At 37.8% G+C, this 22,571-nt stretch overlaps 1 protein-coding gene across 1 annotated transcript in view; it reads right to left on the reverse strand.

Annotated features, from left to right (window-relative positions):
* The window catches only part of Cadps2 (Ca++-dependent secretion activator 2), a gene marked incomplete at its 5' end in the record, with an annotated part of 523,834 nt that overhangs the window by 37,036 nt on the left and 464,227 nt on the right, over positions 1-22,571 (reverse strand). Inside the window, 3 exon segments of the mRNA XM_013503273.1 lie at positions 2,758-2,790; positions 2,895-2,978; positions 18,715-18,789. Coding sequence (XP_013358727.1) covers positions 2,758-2,790; positions 2,895-2,978; positions 18,715-18,789 — 192 coding nt within the window.

The raw sequence follows: 22,571 nt of genomic DNA on the forward strand, positions 1-22,571 counted from the left end.
ACTCACAGCAATTCTCCTGCATCAGTCTTGTATTGGTTATTTTGTCACAGTTTCTATTCCATTTTGGGAACCTATGACAAGAGACTTGTTTTTAAAAATTTATGTTTGGGTTCACTCTTGTGCTGTAAAGTTGAGGAACAAACATTGTCATGTATTTCCCCTCACAATATCATGTGGGATAATTTTACTGTCCAAAATAATCCCCTTTGCTTCAACAATCCAACTCTCCCTGATCTTGAATGGCGGCAACCACAAATCCACTTTTAATGTTTACAATTTTATCTTTCATAGAATGTGATATAAAATGGGATCATACAGTATGTAGCCTTTTCAAAATGCCTTCTTTTAGCATTACACATCAATTCATGTCTTTAGTGTCCTGAGGGTTATTTCCTGCATTGCTGAATAATATGGCACTGGATGGATATAATTATACATGGTTATCCATTTACCTAATGCAGCACATTTTTTATTTCCTTCTAGTTCTGGAAATATTCAAATGGGAAGAGGAACTGTGGGGGGATGGAAAGGAAAAGGAAAAAACAAGAAAAGAAGGAAAAAATAGAAACTAAGCTTTTGTAAATAGGGAGGGGTAGAGGGGTTGAAGGGAAGGTAGGGGAATAGGAAAAAAGAATCAAGGTATATCATGTACAGGTACAAATTCCCTATGATGAATATGATCATTATATGTACCTAAAATGTCACAAGAAACTTAATTAATAAAAGCAAAACAATCCCAAACCTTCTTGGTACCTATGCATAGAGGTTTTAGTGTGACACCTATTTCCAAATTCACTGGATAAATGCCTAGGTCACAACTGGCGGATTGTACGGTAAAACAATGTTTAGCTTTACGAAAAGCTGCCCAGTGGTCTTCCAAAGTGGTTGCACTGTTTTGTTCTCCTATTAGCAATGAATAAAAATTCTTGTTGCTCTGAATCCTTAACATTTTGCTTTTGTCAGCTTCTTTGAACCTTCTCCATTCTAACAGGTGACATCATGGTATCCCTTGTTTTAATTTGTATTTCCCCTAAGATAAATGATATTTTTGTTTGTTTGTTTGTTTTGTTTGTTTGTTTTTTTGGTTTTTCTCCAGTACCGGGAACCGAACTCATGACCTTGTGCTTGCCAGACAGGCGCTTTGCCGCTGAGCTAAATCCCCAGCCCCAAGATAAATGATATTGAGCACCTTTTCATGTACTTATTTGGAATGTATCTGTTTGTCTTCTTTTTTGTAGTTACTTATTCAGATATTTAGCCTATTTTAAAAATTGGGTCGTTGTGTTATTATTATATGTTGAGAGTTGTATAGACATTTCAGGTACATGTCCTTTATCAAATATGCCAATATCTTATCATTTGTCTTTTTAGTCTCTTAACAGTGCAGAGCAGTTCACTTATTAATTTTAAATCAAAATCAATGCTTTTCTTTCATAAGTAATGTTTTTGGTATTTTTGGTATCTAAAAATTCATCAACAAACCCAAGGCCATGTACATTTTCTCTTTTAATTTCCTCGACAAGTTTTATAATTTTGCATTTTGCATGTGGGTCTATGATCCTTGAGTCAATTTTTATGAAAGGTGAGCTGGTACTCTTTTTCTCATGAGCTTCTCTGTAAGGAACTACTTCAGAAAGGCATATTTGCTGGAGTTTGAGTATAAACAATAGTAACAGCCAACAGGACCCCCTAGTTTTAAAGTTCCTATTCACAGGCATCAGTAACAGAAACATCAAGTTTAGATTTGAGGGAGAAACTCATCATTTGGTGATCTGCCACGGCCAAATTACGTCTGGAATTTTATATTCTGGAATAATTAAACAGAACCCAAATGAAACTTCATTAGGGATATTAGATGAGGGCGTTTCTGCACGGAAGAGAATGAATGAAGCACTTTCTATCTCTTTCAGTTCTGAAATTCTATGGGGTATAATGGATCTACTATAGTGTCAAATTAAGAATTTGAGAAGCCCTAAGAACATGAGTAATTATGATGTCCCATTCTGTTTGTAATTCTAAAGAAACCAAAAACGTAAGTGTGATAAAAGTCCAGTGAAGTTCAGATATGTACATTACTGCTTGTCTTTTCCTTTCTAAGACTTCACATCGTGTGTAAATCTTCTCCCTAATTCTTGCTTTCTCTCTTTTGTGCTGCTGCCCTGCAGGATTCTATGCATGTGTTTTGTTCTGTCTACTGCCAGTGTTGGTTCTGATTCTAGGTACAAGACAAGGAGTGTGCAGGACCTTCTTGGTGGTATTGTATTCAGACTGGCCTTGAATTCATTATGTAGTCCAGGCTGCTTTCAAACTTGTGGCAATACACTCCTCCTGCCTCAGCCTACTGAGTGCTGGGATTATAGGAGGGTGCCACCATGCCTGGTTGTATTTTAAATTTATAAGAAAGCTGGTACAGCTTTCATTTGAAGGAAGAGAAGAGCAAGGCTTTGTTCCTATATACCATTATAAAGTGTAACAACTTTCTCTGCAGCTCTAGGTTCATGTTCTCATGAAGACCTAACCTCTTTACCAGCTCCTGAGGTACAAGGGAGACAGTGCACTGAAATCATGTTGCCAGGCTTTGTTATGAGGGTTAGTGGTTGCTTAAGGAAAATAAACTCCTCCTTAAGGGAATGGCACAGTTTACAGATTTGAAATAAATCTGTGGTGAATTGTAATTATTTTAAAGGAGAGAGAGGGGGAGGTGGGGAAAGTGTGAGAATTACATATAGTGTGAAAAGGCAGACATAAAATACTTACAGGAACATCAACATATTTTGCTGCTGCTTTCACCTTAAATGGAGAGAGATAATTGTGAGAATTATATGTTTAACTGCTATGTACCTACTGTGATAACAGTTAAGAGACAGCAAAAGAGAATTTACTGAAATACTTACAGTGAATGACAGAATGGATGAAAAGAAAGATCCTTCATCATACCTTGACAGCTTGGACAACACCCCTTCCAACACTGAAACAAACTACAATACAGTTTGTGGTGAGTATTTAAAATGTTTCTGTGCATACAATCTAACAGCAGCACGAGCAACTTCTGACCCAGCTTTTCCAAAGACATAAAAGTCCACAGCAAATACACTGAACTTATAATATTTACGTTCATTCTGAGGATAAACTCCAAGACCCTTTTCCCATTGCTGGAAATAAATACCCCTTCTTTAAAAACAAACAAACAAACAGTAGTTTAATCACCCTACATGAGAGATCATTTAAACCATTAATAAGTATTCTTCAATTCATGAGAAAATTCCTTAAGGTAATTTTTTTTAAAATTTATTTTAAAGAGAAAAGAACAAAAAGTAACAAAGACAAAAATGAAACAACACAAAAACTATAAAAATGATACAGATATAGAAAAAGCTGAGTAACGGGAGAAAGGAATGAGTTAAGCTGTCACTGGTTTTCAGTGTCTGTACTGAAGTTGAAAACTATTCTAAGACATTGATAATTTCCTATCATCTTGTCTTACAGTAGTTTTCAACTTCAGTACAGATGCTGAACCAATGACAGGCAGGTTTAACCCAGGTTCCTTTCTACCATCACTCAGCTTTTCCTATATCTACACAGGTAGTTGAAAAACAAAAATTGTAACAAAAGGGAGACATAACAGTGAGTGTTCTTCCAGCACTGAGCAAATGCTCATGCTTATTAGTAAGCCTTTATCAAGCATATGTCATGGAGATATTTAAGGACCAACTCTCCTTTGAGAAGTTTACACACAAGTTTGGAAGCTCACACAGACATATGCGCTGCTGAACACAGTGGAAAGCGCATGAACTTAGTGCACGTCATGTGGGCTCAGGTGACCACTGTTCATCTCAGCCCTCCATTCTTCCATCAACTAATGTGAATGTTGGGGGTATGGGGACAATACATAAAACACAAGTTACTCTCAAGTGTTTGGTATTTCTATAATTTTTATTTCTATAAAATTAAAAAGTATACTATAATAATATGAAAAATTGGGAAATGTAGAAAGTTTTACTTTATTTAAAAGTATATAAAATACAAACGTGAAAAATTTTACTTTCTTACATAGAAACATTAATATCTGGCGTGATAACCACTGGGTAAGAGAAACTAATAATATACTGTCCTACATATGTCCTCTATAGAACTAAAATAATATGCACTATTGACAAATTATACATTCCCAAGGGGAAAACACTGACAAGGTTTTTCAAATATGAAAAGGGAAATTAACGAAGGCTGGTTTTTGTTCACATAGCAGCTTCTTCAAGAAAGTGCTAATAGTTCCAGGGACACAGCTTATTGGCCTCTGGTGACATGGAACTCACTGTGAGGGCACAGAACACAATCTTTTCTCTATGGCTGATCAATTACTGCAAAACAGTCTATGCAAAAGCAACAAAATCTTCCCTATTGGTTTCTTCAGCACATCATTTACAACATGATGTAAGAACACAGAAACAAAATCGTGCAAACTGCAGGCTAAAGTTTTATTTTTAAAGAATTATGTTTGGCTAAAGGGTTATCCTAAGGGACCTAAACAGCAAAACACACAAGTTTCTGAGTGGTTCATAACTAAAAGTTGATCTAGCACTTTCTTCCTGCCCATTAGGATTTCTTACCAATCACAGCTGCCTAACTCAACATGATGTGGTTTCCAAGGACCCAGAAGACCAATACTCAAGGGTTATGTCTAGCCAGGGGAAGGGAATTCCAAACTTAATGGCCCTCTGTGGAAATTGCCTCGTCTCTTTTAACTCAACTCTGCAGAGTAACTGTGTACCGGTGATCTCATTTGCCAGGAGGAGAGCATGGTTGCTATGGTTACCAGACTACCTGAGGCATGGAAGGCACAAGCAAAGCACCTTGCTCTCAGTGCCTGCTGTTGGGTCTATGTGTACACGTGTGACTGGTGCAGAGAGAAGGCAAGTAGAGGCTGGAGTCCTGCATTCAGATTTAGAAATGATGCATGTGGTCAAGCTACAGTTCTGCCCCTGTTTGGATATAAGGTGATATCAAGTCATTTTGCTTGTTTTCCTTCATTATACTCATCAGTAAAATGGGGAAAATGAGTATATTCTGCTCACCTTATGAGGGTGGTGTGAAGAACAGGGGTGATGACTTATGAGAAAAGTCACAATGTTAAAGAAATACAAAGAATTATTGTTATTGTTATGATTAGTTAAATCACTACTATCTGCCTGAAAAACTAAATATGCTACATCACAAGTTAGTCAGTTCTGTTCAGTGAAAAGAGCAAAAATGAACTTGGCTCTTAGCTAATGGATCTATCAAATGATATCTATGGAAGCCTTGCGAAGACAGAATGAAGTTGAGGCTGTTAGGAGACCGTGAGAATCCTTCCTATTGGTGCATGGCAGAGGACAAAGTCTGTGAACACAGGTGTCTTGCTCCACAGTCCATGTCACTTACTATCATGCTACAGGACTGTATGACATTAAATGTGATGACATATACGTGTGCAGCCATACGTGTTCAATAAAGTTCATGTTGTTATTACTACTGGACACCTAAGATAAGAAATACAAATAGAAGAGCCTTAGATCTTTCCCTTCAAGAGTATAAAAACTAGAAGGAAAGACAGATATAAACACAACAGGCAGTGGCAGAAAACAGAAGTGAGTGTGATGGGCACAGAATGTCAGTGAAACTGGAGGACAGAAAAAAGCACGCGGGAGGATCTGGCTAAGCTTAGTTTATGAGGGGGCAGAGGAGCTGGGCTTCAGAAGACAGGTGGAGCAGATAAAATGGTTCTTAGGAAGCTCACTGGCAGAGAATTTAGGGCACAAGTTTATCCATGGAGGCATCGGGCAGCCTGCTTGGCTCATTCTCCCTCTAGAGTACAAAGCATCCTTGGGTTATACCTCAGTAAGTCCTATGTGTGGCCTGTGGTCTGCTACAACAAACCACAGCATCCTGTGCCTCCACTTCAACAACATTCGCTATTCTTTGGGTTCCACTCCCCAGTGGTCCCTGCGGAGCCAATACGGCAGGGACTCTAAGTGCTTACATGCTGCGAACAGCCATTGCACCTCTGGGATCAACAAGGAAAGCCAAATAGTTCCTACAGGAAGGTTTTCTTTGCAAGAGTTTGGTTGGGGCCCAGGTGGTGGAAGAGCTACCTTCAAAACCAAACTCCATTAACACTGAGATTAATAATGACACGTCATCCACTTGACTTTTAATTGCAGGAAAGAGTAAAATTCCAAAGAAATCCAGTTAAATGCTGGATGTCATTGTTGCACCTTTAGCTGCTTCCTGTGAATGTTCTCTGTACAGCTCAGGGAGTATATAAATACTTATAAAGTTGCCTTGTGCTTTCCGATCTCTTGAGGGTGGTGGGTTTGAATGAAACACTATAATCTCTTTGTTTCTCTACTTTTTATTGTGGCTGCCATGTACTGGGTTTGTTTGAATAATATTTAACACCTCCAGTCTATTTAGATAATTACCCCCTTTGCCCCTCAATAGATACTTTCACGGAAATTAAAGATGAAAGTACTCTTCAATGACTTGGAGATTGAAACACGAATGTCCACAAAGCACATTGGTTTAAATTTCCTATTGAATTTTAAGATTCAATATGAATCATTTAATAATATCTAAAATTGACATGGATGGCAAACCAAAAATTTTAAGAAGTAATGAGGAGTCCAGCTATAGACTGATATGGTTTCAAAATACAGAGTTACTACTTTTTTAGCCAAGACATTTCATGGGGTAACCAAGGTATATTTTCAGGATTTGCACTGCCATTTATAAAATCTTCCACAGAAAAGATAGTCTTCCAGAAAGCTATCCATAAAAAAATAAGTATTTTTTTTGGCAAGGTGAGACTAGGGATACAAAAAGATACAGGATACAAAAAGATTTTCTTGAATCAGTACACTACTCTTCGTAACACAATGTAATGGTCTCTTTCTCATCCTTTCTCCAGCTGTGAGTCCATTTCCTCTTTGAAGCTTCATTTCAATTGGCTCCAAGAGGTCTTTGCAGACCACACACACCTACACAAAGGATGGACAGGGCTTGACGGCATGTGTTTATTAATACCATATCTTACTCTTCAGAGTCTCTAACACAGTTTGTGCAGATGTTGGTGAATCCACTGTCTTCTCTTACTGTTCCTTTTCTCTCTGTTCCCTCATTTAGAGTGACCTATCTTATCTTCTATAACTTTTCTTCTGTGGCTCCCAACACTGTATATCACTCCTTTTAAGCACATGACTTGGAAATGAACAGATGCCTTCTGAATATATGGCCTTGACCCAAACAAGTACATTTAATGAAATTAATTTCATCAGGCTGAGTTGGCAAGATAGTTTCTTTATATCATCTAGGCAGGCAGGTAAGATTTTCTCTCTCTGCTATTCTTAAGAGAAATTCAGCAAAAAATATTCTAAATTATTAAAAAGAATATGTGTGCATATGTGTATACACCTGTACATCTGAATCTGTATACTCAGTGAGAAAGTATCTCTTCTAAGTCTTTTTTAAAAAGCAAGGATATAGGAAGTAGAACATTATTGTGGTGATTTTTTAATTCATAGCCAGAATGGATAGAACCTCTGTTATAAGAACATGTTATCAAGTTGTCATTTCCTCTTTCCTGGCTCTGTTGATTGTTAGCTCTGATCAAATACTACTCTCTGTCCCCTAGTTTTTGTGTGGCATCTTCATCACTACCTACACTGATTGCCATTCTCATCTACCTGACTTACAGGTGCCCTGCCATTATACATGCCCAAACTGGGCCCACAGTATGTACCTCTGCGTATGTGCATATCACATGAGGGACACCAAGACTAGTCCATACACCTTGGTTATAATGAGGGCATGAGGGGAGGATGAAGCCACCACTCTTTTCCTCTGTCCTGCTGAATTCCATATAGCATTGTGGACAGGTTGTAGGGTTAGGGACCAGGTCAATTTCTGGATGAGTTGCTCTCTATCTACCTTGTGATCTTGAGTTTCTGTTTCCTCACTGGTAAATAAGGGGTGACACTCTGGTGGTTAGGCTGACTTAGTTAATTTTAATGTAAAGTGGTAATGAATATGACATTTCTTGTACCCTTTCCTTGAGAAGATTTACTGTCTTGCCAACATTTTTTTTCTTGGTAAAATGATTAAATTTCTTTCAGTTTGGAAGCAACTGTTTTGCTCCCTTCTTTGAGGCTGCTTTCCACGTTTTCTATGAGGACTCCAGCCAGTCAATCTCTGAGTAGCAGCTATCGACCCAGAATCATTTTCAGCTGTTGAAATTTTATAATGATATCAGTGTTTTGACTCCATCTCTCTCCTGAACTCAAGACCTAACTATCCAAATGTCTCCTCTGACACCTCTTTCCTCAGATATCCAAAGGTGTTTCAGTCTCAACATATAAGTCACATCCACAGTGATATAAGGCCTTTACCTCCACATTACCTGCATCAGTGAATGACATTATTATCCATTCCACGCTTTGAGCCACAGATGTAAAAGTTATCAGTAATGTTTTTCTTTGCTAAAACCTTTCAACAGCACATCTTAAATGCCTTGAGTTAGTTTATGAGAGACCAACAGCTTCCTCAATAATGTAAGCTTCCCTTTTAATGTGTTTGCTGTGGGCATTCAATGAATCTTCCGATCCAAAGCTAATTAATTCCTTACTTGACCTCAATCTCAACAACCCTTCCGTGCCTTCCCATTGTGCTTAAGATGAAGACATCAAGCTCCTGACTACATCCTAAGCTCTTCTCCACCTCTGCAGCTTCAGTTTGCACTAGTTCCTGGGGCCTGCAATATCTCTTACCTAACTACTGTTTTCATCCCTCTTTTCTTGGTTAATGCTTTCATCCTTTGGAACTCAGCTTAAGCTTCAGTTTAGGAAAACATTCTGTCCTCCAACTAGAGGAGCCACACTGTCTTAGGTATTTGTGATACATCTGCTTAGGGCTAATGTTATGTTTGTTAGTGTTTCTTGCAAAGGTCCGAAAGCATGTTGAGGGCAAGGACCTTGTCTGTTCTGCTCAGCACTGCATCACTGGCTTTGAGCACCCTGCCTGGCACACAGATGTATCCTGTATCTCTATAATGCCTCAGGGTCATGAAATCCTTTTATTTCCCCTTCTTCATGAGGGATTCAGTCATGGAATCTCTCTCTTATATATACACACACACACACACACACACACATATATATATATACACACACACACACAATTTATGTATATATATATATTCCTATGCAAAGTTCTGTATCTCATGTTCCAGTATTAATGTCAGAGCAAACTTTTAGCATTTTCCAGATCTGCTGTCATCTTCTCTTAATGCCATTCGCTCAGCAAACACTTTGAGCATCTGTTACATGAGAAGCAGTGCCCAAGCACAATGGAGAGAGCCCGCGGCTCCTGCCCTCATGATGTTCAGAGACACACGTGTAATCTCAGGGAGGCACTGGGGAGCACAGAAGGCTTCTCCAGTTCAATTTTCAGAGGGAAGGAAGAAAAGACACCCCAAACAGGGGACCAGTTGAAAAGGTACGAGGGCTAGATAAGTGTGAACCGGTGGAATGGTGGGAGTGCTAGAGCTGAAGATGCGGGCGACAGCATCGCAGAGGCAAAAGTGAATAGACTGTACAGGGAATGGGAAGTAATGCTAGGAAGCTTTTGTTGTGAGTCCGTCTTTCGCAAACTCCATATTATCTCCTATAAGATGTAATTAGGAACTATTAGGAATCCTGTAGAAAAGGGTCCTCAGGCAGATTAAGTGTAGAAATATAACACTTTTAAATCTTGTGCTGTGGTGAACCTTAGGGAGCCCCGTGCTCCCAAAATGCACTGGAAGCTCTTCCTATAAGACGTTAACAAAACTTAAGTGTGCAGTGCCCTGCAGGCACAAATTAGGATGTGATGGCACAAGCAATAGGAAACAGCTAGAGTACGATGTATCGGGAAGAAGTGACCAAATTCACAACTTAGAGAAGTGCTCTGAGAGCTAGTGAGGGGAGAGCAGCATGGTGATCAATGAGGTAAGACTTTCAAGGCAGAAGTGATGACAGCTTGGAAGAGGGTGGCGGTGCCAGTGAAAATGAAGCAGAAAAGGGGGCTCTAGCTCGGTCAGCTCAGGCCCAGTGTCCCCCTGTGTGAGGAGCTTGAGAGGTCCCTAGAAAGGCAAGGATTCCAGGATGCAGAGGTTTAACAGTCATCAGTATTAGCAAGGGGAAAAGCAAATGCAGGCCAAGAAGCATCTGGGGTGACAGTGACATGGGACTTTTCACAGACAAAAGCTTGTGCATCTATACATCAGAAAATGGAAAATATGGGTTTGTAGGTGATGACAAGAGTAGCGCTCACAATGCTCATAAATGTGGATCTCTCTGCAAGCCTGTTTGTCTGCTGCCCTCACGCAGGGTGCATGGCCACATGGTGCCCTAGAGATAGAAATGCTGTGGCAGTGTTGGTTTGCATATGAGGCAACAGCATCAGGCTCTGTAGCAGCAATACCCAGTGGCTTTAGCAATAGCCCTGACACAAGCTGGACCTATTTCACAGTCCAGCTTGGGGTGAAAGGTTACAGGAAGGGGTGGAGGTTACAGGAAGTGATCTTTGCATTTTCCCATTTAGTGGAGGACCTGCAAAGTATATGCACAAGTGTCCAACTATCAGTGGAAGTAGCCAAAGTCAGTACAATGTTGAATACAAATCCAGTTTTACAACTTTGAAAGTGGTCATCAGGTGATTCCGCTCCCGATGATGACTTGGATCATGTAAGCCAAAGAAGCTGAAACAGTGAGACAGACCGAGAAATAACAGGTAGAGAAGTAGAGAAAGAAGACCTTGATTCAAATGAGGAAGACAACAGTAATGTAAATAGACGTTTGACTAGTTGAAACAGTACAAAATGGTCATAGACATGTGAATAAGCCAACAGTAGAACTTGGAAAATATTATTAGATTCTTGTCAGGAGTGAGACCTATTGGATGGAATGCCAAAACTACTATTCAATGTTGGCAATTATTTGTAACAAATGATATGTTACGAAATATTGTCAAATACACTAATAATGAAATACAAGTAAAATGTTCTATATGTATCCATAGAAATGCTCAAAAATATATTTATCATGACACCTCACCATCTGAACTAAAAGCTTTCATAGTCTATTGTACATAGCAGCATTTTCTAATCATCAGAATCTAAAGGATTTATGGAGAATTGACAGATGTGGTGTTAAAATTTTTAGAACAATGACACTCCAAAGATTTCTTTGGAATTGCCTATGTTTTGAAGAGAAATAGAGCTACCAAGAAACAAAAAGCTCCAACATTTTGGCTGCTCTTCACTCATTTTTTGAAAGCTTTATTTTGAACTGTCAAGCAATTTATACACTGTCTGAATACAGGACAAATGACAGACAACTTGCATCATTTTGTGGTTGTTGCAGCTTTTGGCAATACATGCCAAATAAACTTTCCAGATATGATATAAAAATATATGGCCTGGTAGATGTAAAGACATTTTACTCTTTGAATTTAGAAATTTACCCTGGATTTCAGCCACCAGGTCTTTATTCCTGCAGTAATAAACCATGTGATGCTGTGAGTAGACTTGTTTCACCTATTTCAAAAAGTAACCAAAATGTCACATTCCACAGTTGGTTTACTAGGTACTCAATGATGTTACATTTGCTAAAACAACACCAGTGGACCAGCACAGGATCTGTTTACAAGAACCAAGCAGAGATCCTAAAAACATGTTGCAAGTTCACAACACAGAAATGGCTTTTTTTCCTTTTTTTTGGTAGTAGGAATTGAAATCAGGAACTTGCACTCGTCAGGCAGATATTGTGCCACCAAGCTATATCTCTGGCCAACATTAGAGAAATGTATAGTACAATCTTTGCATTTCAGAAAGACAATATGTTGGCCTTGCATATGGTGAAGAAAAACAACATAGTATTGATACTGTCAATGTTACACCATGATGGTAAGATTGACAGTGAATCCTCAACATGAATGAAACCAGAATTTGCCTGTTATGGTTTGTGTCTGCATGTCCCCCCAGATCCACATGCTGTCATGGGGTGGGCTTCTAGATTTTTTTGATCCATAGTCCAATGCTGGGATTATGGGTGTGAGAGCTATACTCGCCCAGGGGTGGATAGTTTGCATATGTAAGGGTGAGAAAGAGGCTGCTTGCCGCCATTCCTCCCTTTTGCTCTGGTTGCTTTTGCTATCTTTTGCTGCCATGAACTGTTCCCCCGTGCCATGTGCCACTCTGCCTTGGAACCAGCCGAATATGGACTGAAACCTCCATAGACTGTAAGCTAAATAAACCTTTCCTTCATTAATTTTGGGTGTCAGGTATTTTGTCTCAGCAACGAGAGAAAAGTAACCAAGACATTGTCACATTTTACAACCAAACAAAACACGGAGATGTTGTTGGCAAGTTATTCAGCAAGTATGATGTCTCTCGAAACACGGAGTGTTGGCTAATGTTTGTGTTTCACTCTATCCTAAACATGTCAGGCATAAATAGTACCACAGTTCACAAAGAAAATAACAAACTCAAAATATCACAGAGAGATTTTCTTAGACAATTGGGACTGGAATTGACAAAAGAGTAATTAAAACAGAAGAAGAAAAATACGTATCTGTCCAGAGGACACAAAAGAACTCTGGAGCAGACCAGTGAACAGACAGGTGAAACATCCTAAGAACCTCCTAACCAAACAAGAAGACCAGCAAGAACCCAAGTATGTCCTACAAAAAGACAGGAAAACAAAATTCAGGTGCTATCATTGTAAGTGATACTTGTGCACGGAACATGCTAGTTTCACATGTGAAGACTGCTTTAGATGTCATAATTCAAGTAAAGGTTTTTGTTGTAGAGTTTTATTTTCATTTTAGTTCATGTAAGAATTTATTTGTTGTTCTAGATTTCGTAAACAAAAAAAGTTGATGTTGAAAATGTCGATGTTTATTATAAAAACTCAATAAATATTTAACATTAAAGAAAAGAGTAGCATTTACAACCACCTCAAATAATACTTAAATAGTACTTTCCTTGTGTGGGCCACTGTTCCAAGATCCTCTCTGCCTTAATACTTATTAATGCTAAAAAATACTAGTCCATTCTAATAAATACTTTTTCTATTAATAGATACATTACGTTAACAAGTAATACTGTTGTACTAATAAATACTCTTACTTTACAAGTGAGGAAATTGAGCCACAGAGATTACACTTCAGTAACTTGTCAAGGTCAGACAGCTGATGGTGGAGTCAGAATTTAGGTCTGAGGATGACCTTTTATCCAAGATTCCACAATATCTCTCATTCATAGATAGACAGATAGATAGACAGGTAGATAGACAGACGACAAAAGAAAAAGGCTAAATTCAAAAGTTGTAAAGAGATATTTCACAGAAGATATGATAAACCAGAGAAAAGAATCATAAAACTCTAAGCCATTTCATTTTTTTTTTTTTTTTTTTTTTCCAGTACGGGGAATTGAACTCACGATCTTGCACTTGCCAGGCGGGCGCTGTGCTGCTGAGCTAAATCCTCAGCCCTAAAGCCATGTCATTTGAAATTATCCAGTCAGAAGAACAAAAAGAAGAGTGAAAACCAGAGAAGAAAATCCAAAGGACTTCTGCAACATCATCAAGTAAAACAATCTATATATTCGACAGGAACACAAAAGGAGAAAAGACAAAGAAATGGGTAAAACTTTCTTTCACATACGTATGTACTTGAAGACAGGGTATTGTTCAGTTGCCCAGCCTGGGCTAGAAGTTGTGATCCTGCTTCAGACTTCAAGAGTACTAAAATTTCAGGCATGTGCTACCACACCTCACTAAAACTTTCTGAAAGAAACAAAGAAAGAAAGAAAGAAAGAGAAGCAGGCAGGCAGAAAACAGACAGGCTGAAAATTCCCCCCAAATGAGGAAGAAAATGGATATCCATACTTGTGACACTCAAAAAACCCCAACAGTCTGAAAGAACAGAGTTCCAGTTAAGACAATCAAATTGTCAAAAGACAATAAAGGTGAGGGAATTTTGAAAGTAGCAAGAGAAAAAAAATTTCCATATACAAGGGAACCTCTTTAAGGTAATCAACAAATTTCTCAGCAGAAACCTCAGAGGCTAAGAAGGAGTGGGATGATATATTCAAAGTGTTTACAAAAAAAAAAACCCTGTCAGCCCAGAAAACTATGGAGCTTTTGCAAATGCAAATGGGAATAAAAAAATGGAGAGAATAGGAAGGGATGGGTGGAGGAGAGGATAAAAGAATTAAGCAGTGTTGCATATATGTACAAACTCCCTATGATAAATGTAATCATTACATACCACATACATGTACTAATAAAAATGTTTTAAAAAATAAAAATGAAGGAGAGATAGATCTTCTCAGACAAAAACTCAGGGAGATAATTATCACTAAATATACTTTATAAAAAATACTAAAGGGAGTTCTTAAGGTTGAGAAGTATGGATGCTAAAACAACAACACAAAATCATGTGAAAGGATGTCTCACTGATAAGGCAGCTATATAGACAAATGCAGAATAATATAATTCCAATTGAATCACCTTTAACTATAATACAAAAGTTAGAAGACAAACTACTAAGAATATATATAACCACAAAAATTTGGTAATGGATACACAAGAAAAAAACTGTATTCTGACATCAGTAATAACTGGATATATATGTGCATATTTAATAAAAGTGTAGAGTTTTTTACATGATTGAAGTTAAGTAGTTATTAGTTTAAAACAACTTGTTATAAGAAGTTTTAGATGAGTTGTGGTAAAAAAATGAAAACCTTAATGGATAAAAACCAAAATAATCAAATATCTTACCACAATAAATCATTACATCACAAGGAAGACAGAGATGAAGAGAAGAACCAAAGAACTAAAACCAGACTGAAAACAATGAACAAAGTGGCAACGTTAAAGTGTTGGAATAAATAATAGAAATATTTAATTCTTTACCTATCAAGAATTACATTAAGTGTAAATAAATTAAATGTATCAATAACCATAGAGAGACTAGCAGAATGGATAAAAAATCAAAACTACAGCCTGGGGATTTAACTCAGTGTATGACATGTGTTTAGCATGTGAAAGGACCTGGGTTCAGTTCCTGGTCAAACAAAATAAAACACAAACAGAAAAACATGAAAAGCTAACAGTGTTGGTGAGTATGCAGAGAAAAATAGAACACTTGCACATTTTTGGTGGGAATGTAAATGGTGTAGCTAGTAAGGAAAACAGTGTGGAACATTCTCAAAATACTGACAACAGATATGATCTAGCAACCCAACTACTCAGTATATGTTCAAAGAAACTGAATCAGAAACTCACAGAGATATCTATATTTCTGTGTTCAGTGAAATATCCTCACTTCCAGGACTTGGAGGCAACTTAAATGGATAATGAAAATATATACCTATCATATGGATTATTATTCAGTAAAAAAGAAGGAAACGTTGCTACTTGGGATGACACAGATGAATCTGGAATATGTTGCATTCAGTGAAATAAGTCAGACACAGGAAAAGTACTACAAACCCAAATTATATGAGGCTTCTAAAACAGTGAAACTAATACAAGTAAAGCATAGAATGGTGGTTGCCAGGGTCTAGGTAGTAATGGTGAACCTTTTAAAGCTTTCAATGATACAAACAGACTGTTGAAGCACATGTGCCATAGGTTTGGCACCACCACTCGCTGGGGATGAGGAAATGAGGGGGAATTTCTTAAAAGCTAATGTTTCAATTGGTCCTACAGATTTTCTACACAGCATGGTACCTACAGCCAACAATATTATTTGCTAAGCATGTAAAGCTTATATTAAGTTTTGTCATCCCCTTCTCACCCAAATAATAAATTAAGAGGGCTGGGACTTTTGGAAATGATGCATAATTTTGTGGCATTGAATGTAGTATCTTTCATTGAGTATATATGTATTTCCAAACTTATCAAGCTATATACATTAAACCATGCACTGTTTTTGTCAATCATATCTCAGCGAAGTGGCTTAAAATATAATTATAGAGACTCATTTTGAACCAATTTGAAGACACTATTTATTTTTATCCCTTATGAAAGCTTGTTTGGTCCAATTTATCAAATTAACTTATGCTTTTTAACCAAAGATTAAAGAATTAGCACTACTTGATGGCAGGAAAAATAATCCATAAATAAAACTATAATTTAGGCTTGATTTCCAAATAACCGATAAATATACAAGGCTACTTTAATTAAAGTTAAATTAGAATTCAGTTCATCAGTTGCATGAGTCACATAACATGTGGTCCACAGATGCACAAGCTAGTAGCTACTCTGTTGGACTATGCAGAATGAATGTTTTTATCATACAAATTACTGTTGGATAGTGCTGATCCTTTTTCATAGCTTTTTCTGACTTAACTCAAATGTACTATTTTTTCTATTAACAAGGTGCATCCATCTGATATAGGAAATTTAAAGTTTATTAATTTGCCAGAACTGAATGTAGAGAAATGTATAGGCCCATCTATCTTCTCTACAGTTCTCTCCCCACCCCAAACTGGTTGGACTTTTCTTAGGTGCCTTGTTAACCCTAAATCATCTATATGCAAGCATGCAGTTGGATGACTGCTGTTATAATTGTAAACTTCTCCCCAAGGCAGCTCTTTGGAAGCTGGGCTTCCTGAGAGGTTATACCTAAATAAAACTTCCCTGGATGCTTCAGAGGGAAGGAAAGGGCAGTGTTAACTTTCACTCTAGTGGGCTGACTGTGATGCTATGAGCTGTTGTGTCAGACCCACGGGAGAGGGAATCTCACTGTCCTCCTCTGAAGAGCTTGATTCTGCGGTGTTTCTCTCTCCTCTCACTGCTGGTCAGTTTTCCCTTTTGACCTGTTGACAAACATTCGATGTGCTTGTGTAGATATCTGGTTGTTGAGCTTTTTGATAAGGTGGGAGAAGTCAGGTGAAGCTGGTGAGGTGGTACACTCCAAAACTGTCATTCCTTTTTGTCTTCTGCCTCAAGGCCTGCTACCGTAGAATTTGGGAAATATCCACACACATTGCAGAAAAAATCTAAAATTGACTCATCCTGCTGCCTAGTAAAAAGCTTATCTAATAGTCTTTCTCTATGTAGTGAAAATTTGGATCATACTTTAAACTTGTAAATATTCAGCTTTTTTCGACTTAATGCCATATTATGAAATCTTCCCTTTATCAATAGTCTTTAAAAGCATAGTTTCTGAATATAGATGTCTAATAATTTAATCTCTCATTTTTTGCATGTTAGAGATTGAAGTTCCTTCCAAATTTTAACTAGACATGATGGAACAAATGTCAATGTATATATACATCTCTCTGAGTAATATGAAAGTAATACAAAAAGGTGAAAGTGTTTATGTATTTGATATTTCCAAGCTATCTTCAGGGATGTTTTATCAATATAGACTTCCATATACAAGGAGTGTGAATATCTTACCTCACCTTTTTAAATATTAGATGCTAGCTTGAAAACATCTATGCTAAATTACTAGAAAAACAGTGTATTATTGCAGTTTTACATGTCTTAACTTATTAATGAGGCTTAACGTTTTCCATGATTATGGGGCATCTCTGCTTTTATTTTCTCAATAGCATGCCCTTTGTTTATTAAAGTGGGCTGATTTTTCCTTTGTGTCTAGTATATTCTTCCAATTGTTTTAAGAAGCCTGATTTGGGGTTCTTTGATCAAGCCTTGGAAGAGAAGAGATGTATCTGCTCATACGTGTCACTTACAGTGTCCCAATTTACTTTCATCATCTTTGTTTAAAAGGCATATAATAATTATGTGTCTTTATGAGTACAATGCAATTAGTGTTTTGGTACATTTATACATTGTATATTGATCAACTCAGAATACTTTAATATATATAATCTCAGATATTTATATTTCTTTGTGATGAGAACATTCAGACTCTTTTCTAGATATGTTTAATTATATGACACTGATAAACATTACCTTGTGTGAAATCAGTCAACAGAGCTCATTCCTCTCACCTGGCTGTGACCTTGTTCCCATTACCTGATAGCTCCTCTTCTTTAAGTTCTGGTGCTCTCGGAGTCTCCCTTACCAATCGGCCCCTGACCTCAAATGCCATGCGTGACCGTCTGGTACCACTTACTGGGAGTCTAAGCCATCTGATAGCCAAACAGCACACCCAGTTATACTTCATCTCTAGTTATAGAATTAAAGGCCACAGTTCTTATCAGAGATATTTTAGTCACCAAACAGGAGATCTTTGGAGAACAGGAGCTCAGATCCGACCCTGCCGGCTCTGTCCATCTCTGACATTGTATCTAGAGCCTCACTATTGTTCCTGCAGCAAGCAGGCTAAACCTGAGGCCTGAGGGACACTATCAGCTCCAGATTAAAGCAAACAGCAAGACAGCAAGAATGTGACAAAATAACTTATTACTGGACGTTATTTTTGAAAGAAAAGCCCTTGCAGAAAAGCCAAAATTCATTATAAATAGAAATGTCAAAAGTTGCCAATACAATGTTTGGAGTCATTCTTGCTTACAACTTTTTTTAAAAATCAGAACTTCTCTTGCATTTGTTTTTTAAAAGACAATTTCTCAATTATCAAGAAACATAAGTGGTATTTCTGAAAATTCTCAGTTGAAAATTATTTTAATTTGATTTAAAAGGTTAATAAATAATACATTACCTTTGAAACCAGCAGTGAAATGATTTCTTTTACAGTGTTGTCAATCAAATCATCTATTTTTGAATGGTACTGTTGCTAGATATTAAAGGACAAAGATGAATTAGTAGATGTGGACACAAAGCTTTAGTCATAAGTCATAAATGCTCGAAAGCTACTAATTATGACATATCAGATTTACTTAAAATGATCATTTTGAACATTAAAAGAACAAAACCTTGAAAACGATCCACCCAATCCACACTTTCGACATTACGGTCTGAAAATTTTCCCATGTGCACTGTGAGTTAAGCAGCTAATGGGGTTATTATTTAGCTGAATTGAGTCTTATTCTGATTCAGGCTCAGGAATGTGAAGGATACTTTTTGTCTTCTCCTCTGTAATTAAGGTGGCCATGTATTTTTCTAAAGGGTTGGTTTAGCTGCAGAAGCAAAAAAGGCTCAAGAAAGATTTAATTAATACTGCATTTCATGTCTGACAACTCTCATTGATAAGTTATTTTAAATGTGCTTTGGAAATAAAATGAGCTCCCAATTGTTCTCTCTAAAAGGACCTTTTTGTTAGCCTAGGGAGCAGCACTTTATACAATTCTTACAATATGCTCAAGCAAGGGCAAAATTAAAATTTCGTCAACAAAGGTGAATAGATGGTAACAAATTAATAGGCCAAAAAAGGTAAAATACAACAGCACTCACTCCCCACAGTTTTATTACAGCAGCCTCATGAAAAAGACACCTTTAAATAAATACAAAAAAAGATGTATTTAAAGTAAACCTGAAAGGCTTTTTTTTTTTTTTTTTTTTTGCTTTCTTTAGCGAATACTAGAGGGTTCCATTCTTAAATTAACGGGAGTTGGGCTTCCCCAGCATGCGGAGGCACATCCATTTAACAGCAATTCCTCCTTTAGAAGCATTTATCTGACAGCAGATTGTCCCCAATAGCCACTTCACAGAAATGTGACTTGTAAAGACTAACCCTGTCTTGATGGTTCAAGGCTTCTTGGAGCGGCTAACAGAATGCGCAGAGTAAAAGTACTCGGGTCAGGATAAACATGAGACCAACTTAACAGCTGCTGGTTGAATGGTTCCCTAAAATGTAAGTTTTTGAAAGCTATTTTTTTCCTTCTGAAAACATGTCTCAAAGTTTCCACACAGAACAAAACATCAACTCAGGCCCCCTTTGCAATACTCAGGACTGATCCCCGCCCTCTCGAGGCCTCTGACAATTTTAAGTGGCCATCACCCACCTGTGTAAACAGTAAAGCAAGGAAGCATAATTTTAAACTTCTGAATCATTTTCTTTTCCTGAATGTGAGTGTGTATGTGTACTGACAGTGGCCTAATGTGAGCGATGTGTGTGTGGACACAGGGCTTTCTAGGCACACACCCTATCCAGGGCAGCTTGTGACTCCCACACGTGTGGCTCCTCAGAGGACAGAGGGAACAGGAAGCCAGGGGTAGATGCCTGGCACCGGTACTGACACCTTTGCTTTTGGAGTGGCCCAAAGGCAAGGAAAAGGGAAGGCTATAATGAAAGCCAGGGTAGAAGCAAAAGAGCTTCAATAAGCTCGCTGGTGCTTAAGGTTTGGATCCACACTACCTCAATCACCGCATGCACCACCACATGGACACGTTTTAGACCCACTGAACAATTTCTGGGCCTTGGCCGATTGGTAGGGCAAGGTCCCTACAGACACATTTGCAAAATGCCCCCCCCAACCCGCCCCATTTCCTAGGAAAGCAGCATAGCTGACTGAGTGGCTGAGGGGCTTATGCAAACTAGCAATTCTCCTCAGATCTGGCTCCAGATCTGGGTCTCTGTAGCAAGAGGAAATGAAATACCAGTCCAGGCCCCTGAGAGGGGTAGAACAGGAAAGGGATATAGGCCATTCAAGCTTCTCATTTTCTTCTGACATGAAAAGTACCCTGTAACAAAACCCAGACCTCCAAAGGGGTTCTTTAATATGTCTTAGACTCAAAGTGTAGCTTCATGTCATATGTTTCATTTTTAACACAAAAGTCTAAAATATCATTAGAAATTCTGCATGTTAAATTTTTTAGGTTGAATTAGTTTTAGCAGTTCTTAAAAGAATCAGGTGATAAGGCACTAAAGTGGTCATTTAAGTGCATGTTATTGAAAAACGGAACAATCAATGAACCCTGGCAGCCAAGAAATCCTTTTGTAAGACACACCTTTCAATTGTTTTCTTTAATATCTCATCTGTCTATAAACAAAGAAAGAAGGAAAGGGGAGATGGAAAGAGAGAAAAATGAGAACAAACCAACGAAAACAAATTTAAAGTTAAAAAGGGAAGAACAGAGATGTATATAATGTAAATGTACAACCAGAGGAGTAAACCCAAATAGGATAAGGTTTGTTAGGTTTTTATAATCTGGGGTCTGCTGTTGTAAATTTATTTGATGAGATCTGACCTCATCAGATGTTAGAGAGACTCCAGGAGCATGGGTCTGCAGATGGCCTGAGATACCTATTTATAGGTATTCTACTTATAGGTACTTATATTTATCTACTTATATTTTTGCACAATATATTTGTATATGCAATGTATTACATACAATACTATGCAAAGACAATCATCTCTATATGTTACATATAGTTAAAACAATTAGCTAGGACATTGTTCATTATAAGATGTGAATAGCTTTCAAAGACAAATACAAACATTCCTAAAAGAGATCACAATAAAAACAGAATTCATTTGCAAAGACATTTATATTGTCTAAGTTGAAACTGACATTTTCCTCCACTTAGATGAACAGATAGCATTGCTGATATAAATTCTGAAATTGTGAATTTTATTGTCCTCAACAATAAAAATCTGTAAGATTCTTATCAACATATTTCAACTATATACCATAGTTTTGGTAGATTACAGCTCATTCTTAAACTAATTCTCCATATACCTGCCCTTAAAAGTAAATTGTTTATGCCCTGGTTCTTCAGCAAATCTCTGAACTTACATTAAGATAACCACACAGACACTCTTCATAAAGTCCAGGCCTCCCTATACTTAAGTGGACATCATCATTTTATCTCTTACTGCGTTATAGCTTGTGTCTGGATGTCCCCCTACAGCCTCATAAGGTCATAGGGTTTTTTCTTTGGAGGTGGCTGAATCTAGAGTGTGTGACTGATTTGTAGGGCAATGCTGGGACTAAGGGTGCTGGGATTAAGGGTGGGTGATTGCTGGACCAGTCCACTGAGTGGATTGGCACTGCACTAATCCTGACAGACTGAACAATATAAGGGACAGAAAGAGGCTTGTCTCTTTCTCTCTCTTTCCATTGTTGCTTTTGCTGTCCTCTGCCCCCATGAACTGTTGCCCCTCTGCCATGTATCACCCTGCTTTTGAGCCAACTGATTATGCACTGAAACCTCTACAAACTGTGAGCTAAGTAAACATTTCCTCCTTTAATTTTGGGTTTAGGGTATTTTGTCTTAGCGAGAGAAAAGTAACTAAGACATGTAAAAAAACAAGAAATGAAGACTAAATGCCTGTGTAACCAAGCTTTCTTAAAAGACTGCAGTCTTTCTCTTGGGATACCTTTTAAAGGCATTGGTTTTACTTCTGGAAATGGAAGCACTTTTCTTTGAGAACAAATCCTGCAGCAGTGGGATCCACTGGTCACTTGCACTGCCCATTCATGTATTCTTATCCTCATCTTCAACCACTGGAGCCACTGGATGAATTTGCTCCAAGGGAAGGTAAATGCTTCTAGCCAGTGCAGTCAACCTGCTTCTCTGCAGCAGTGAATAACATGGGTCCCAAACACTGTGCTGGCTTTGTGATCACAACATCTATCCCTGAGGAACTATCTGAGATTGCTGACTCATTACAC

This window comes from Chinchilla lanigera, unplaced genomic scaffold (genome assembly GCF_000276665.1).
Source record: "Chinchilla lanigera isolate Chin_1 unplaced genomic scaffold, ChiLan1.0 scaffold00078, whole genome shotgun sequence".
Classification (NCBI taxonomy): Eukaryota; Metazoa; Chordata; class Mammalia; order Rodentia; family Chinchillidae; genus Chinchilla; species Chinchilla lanigera.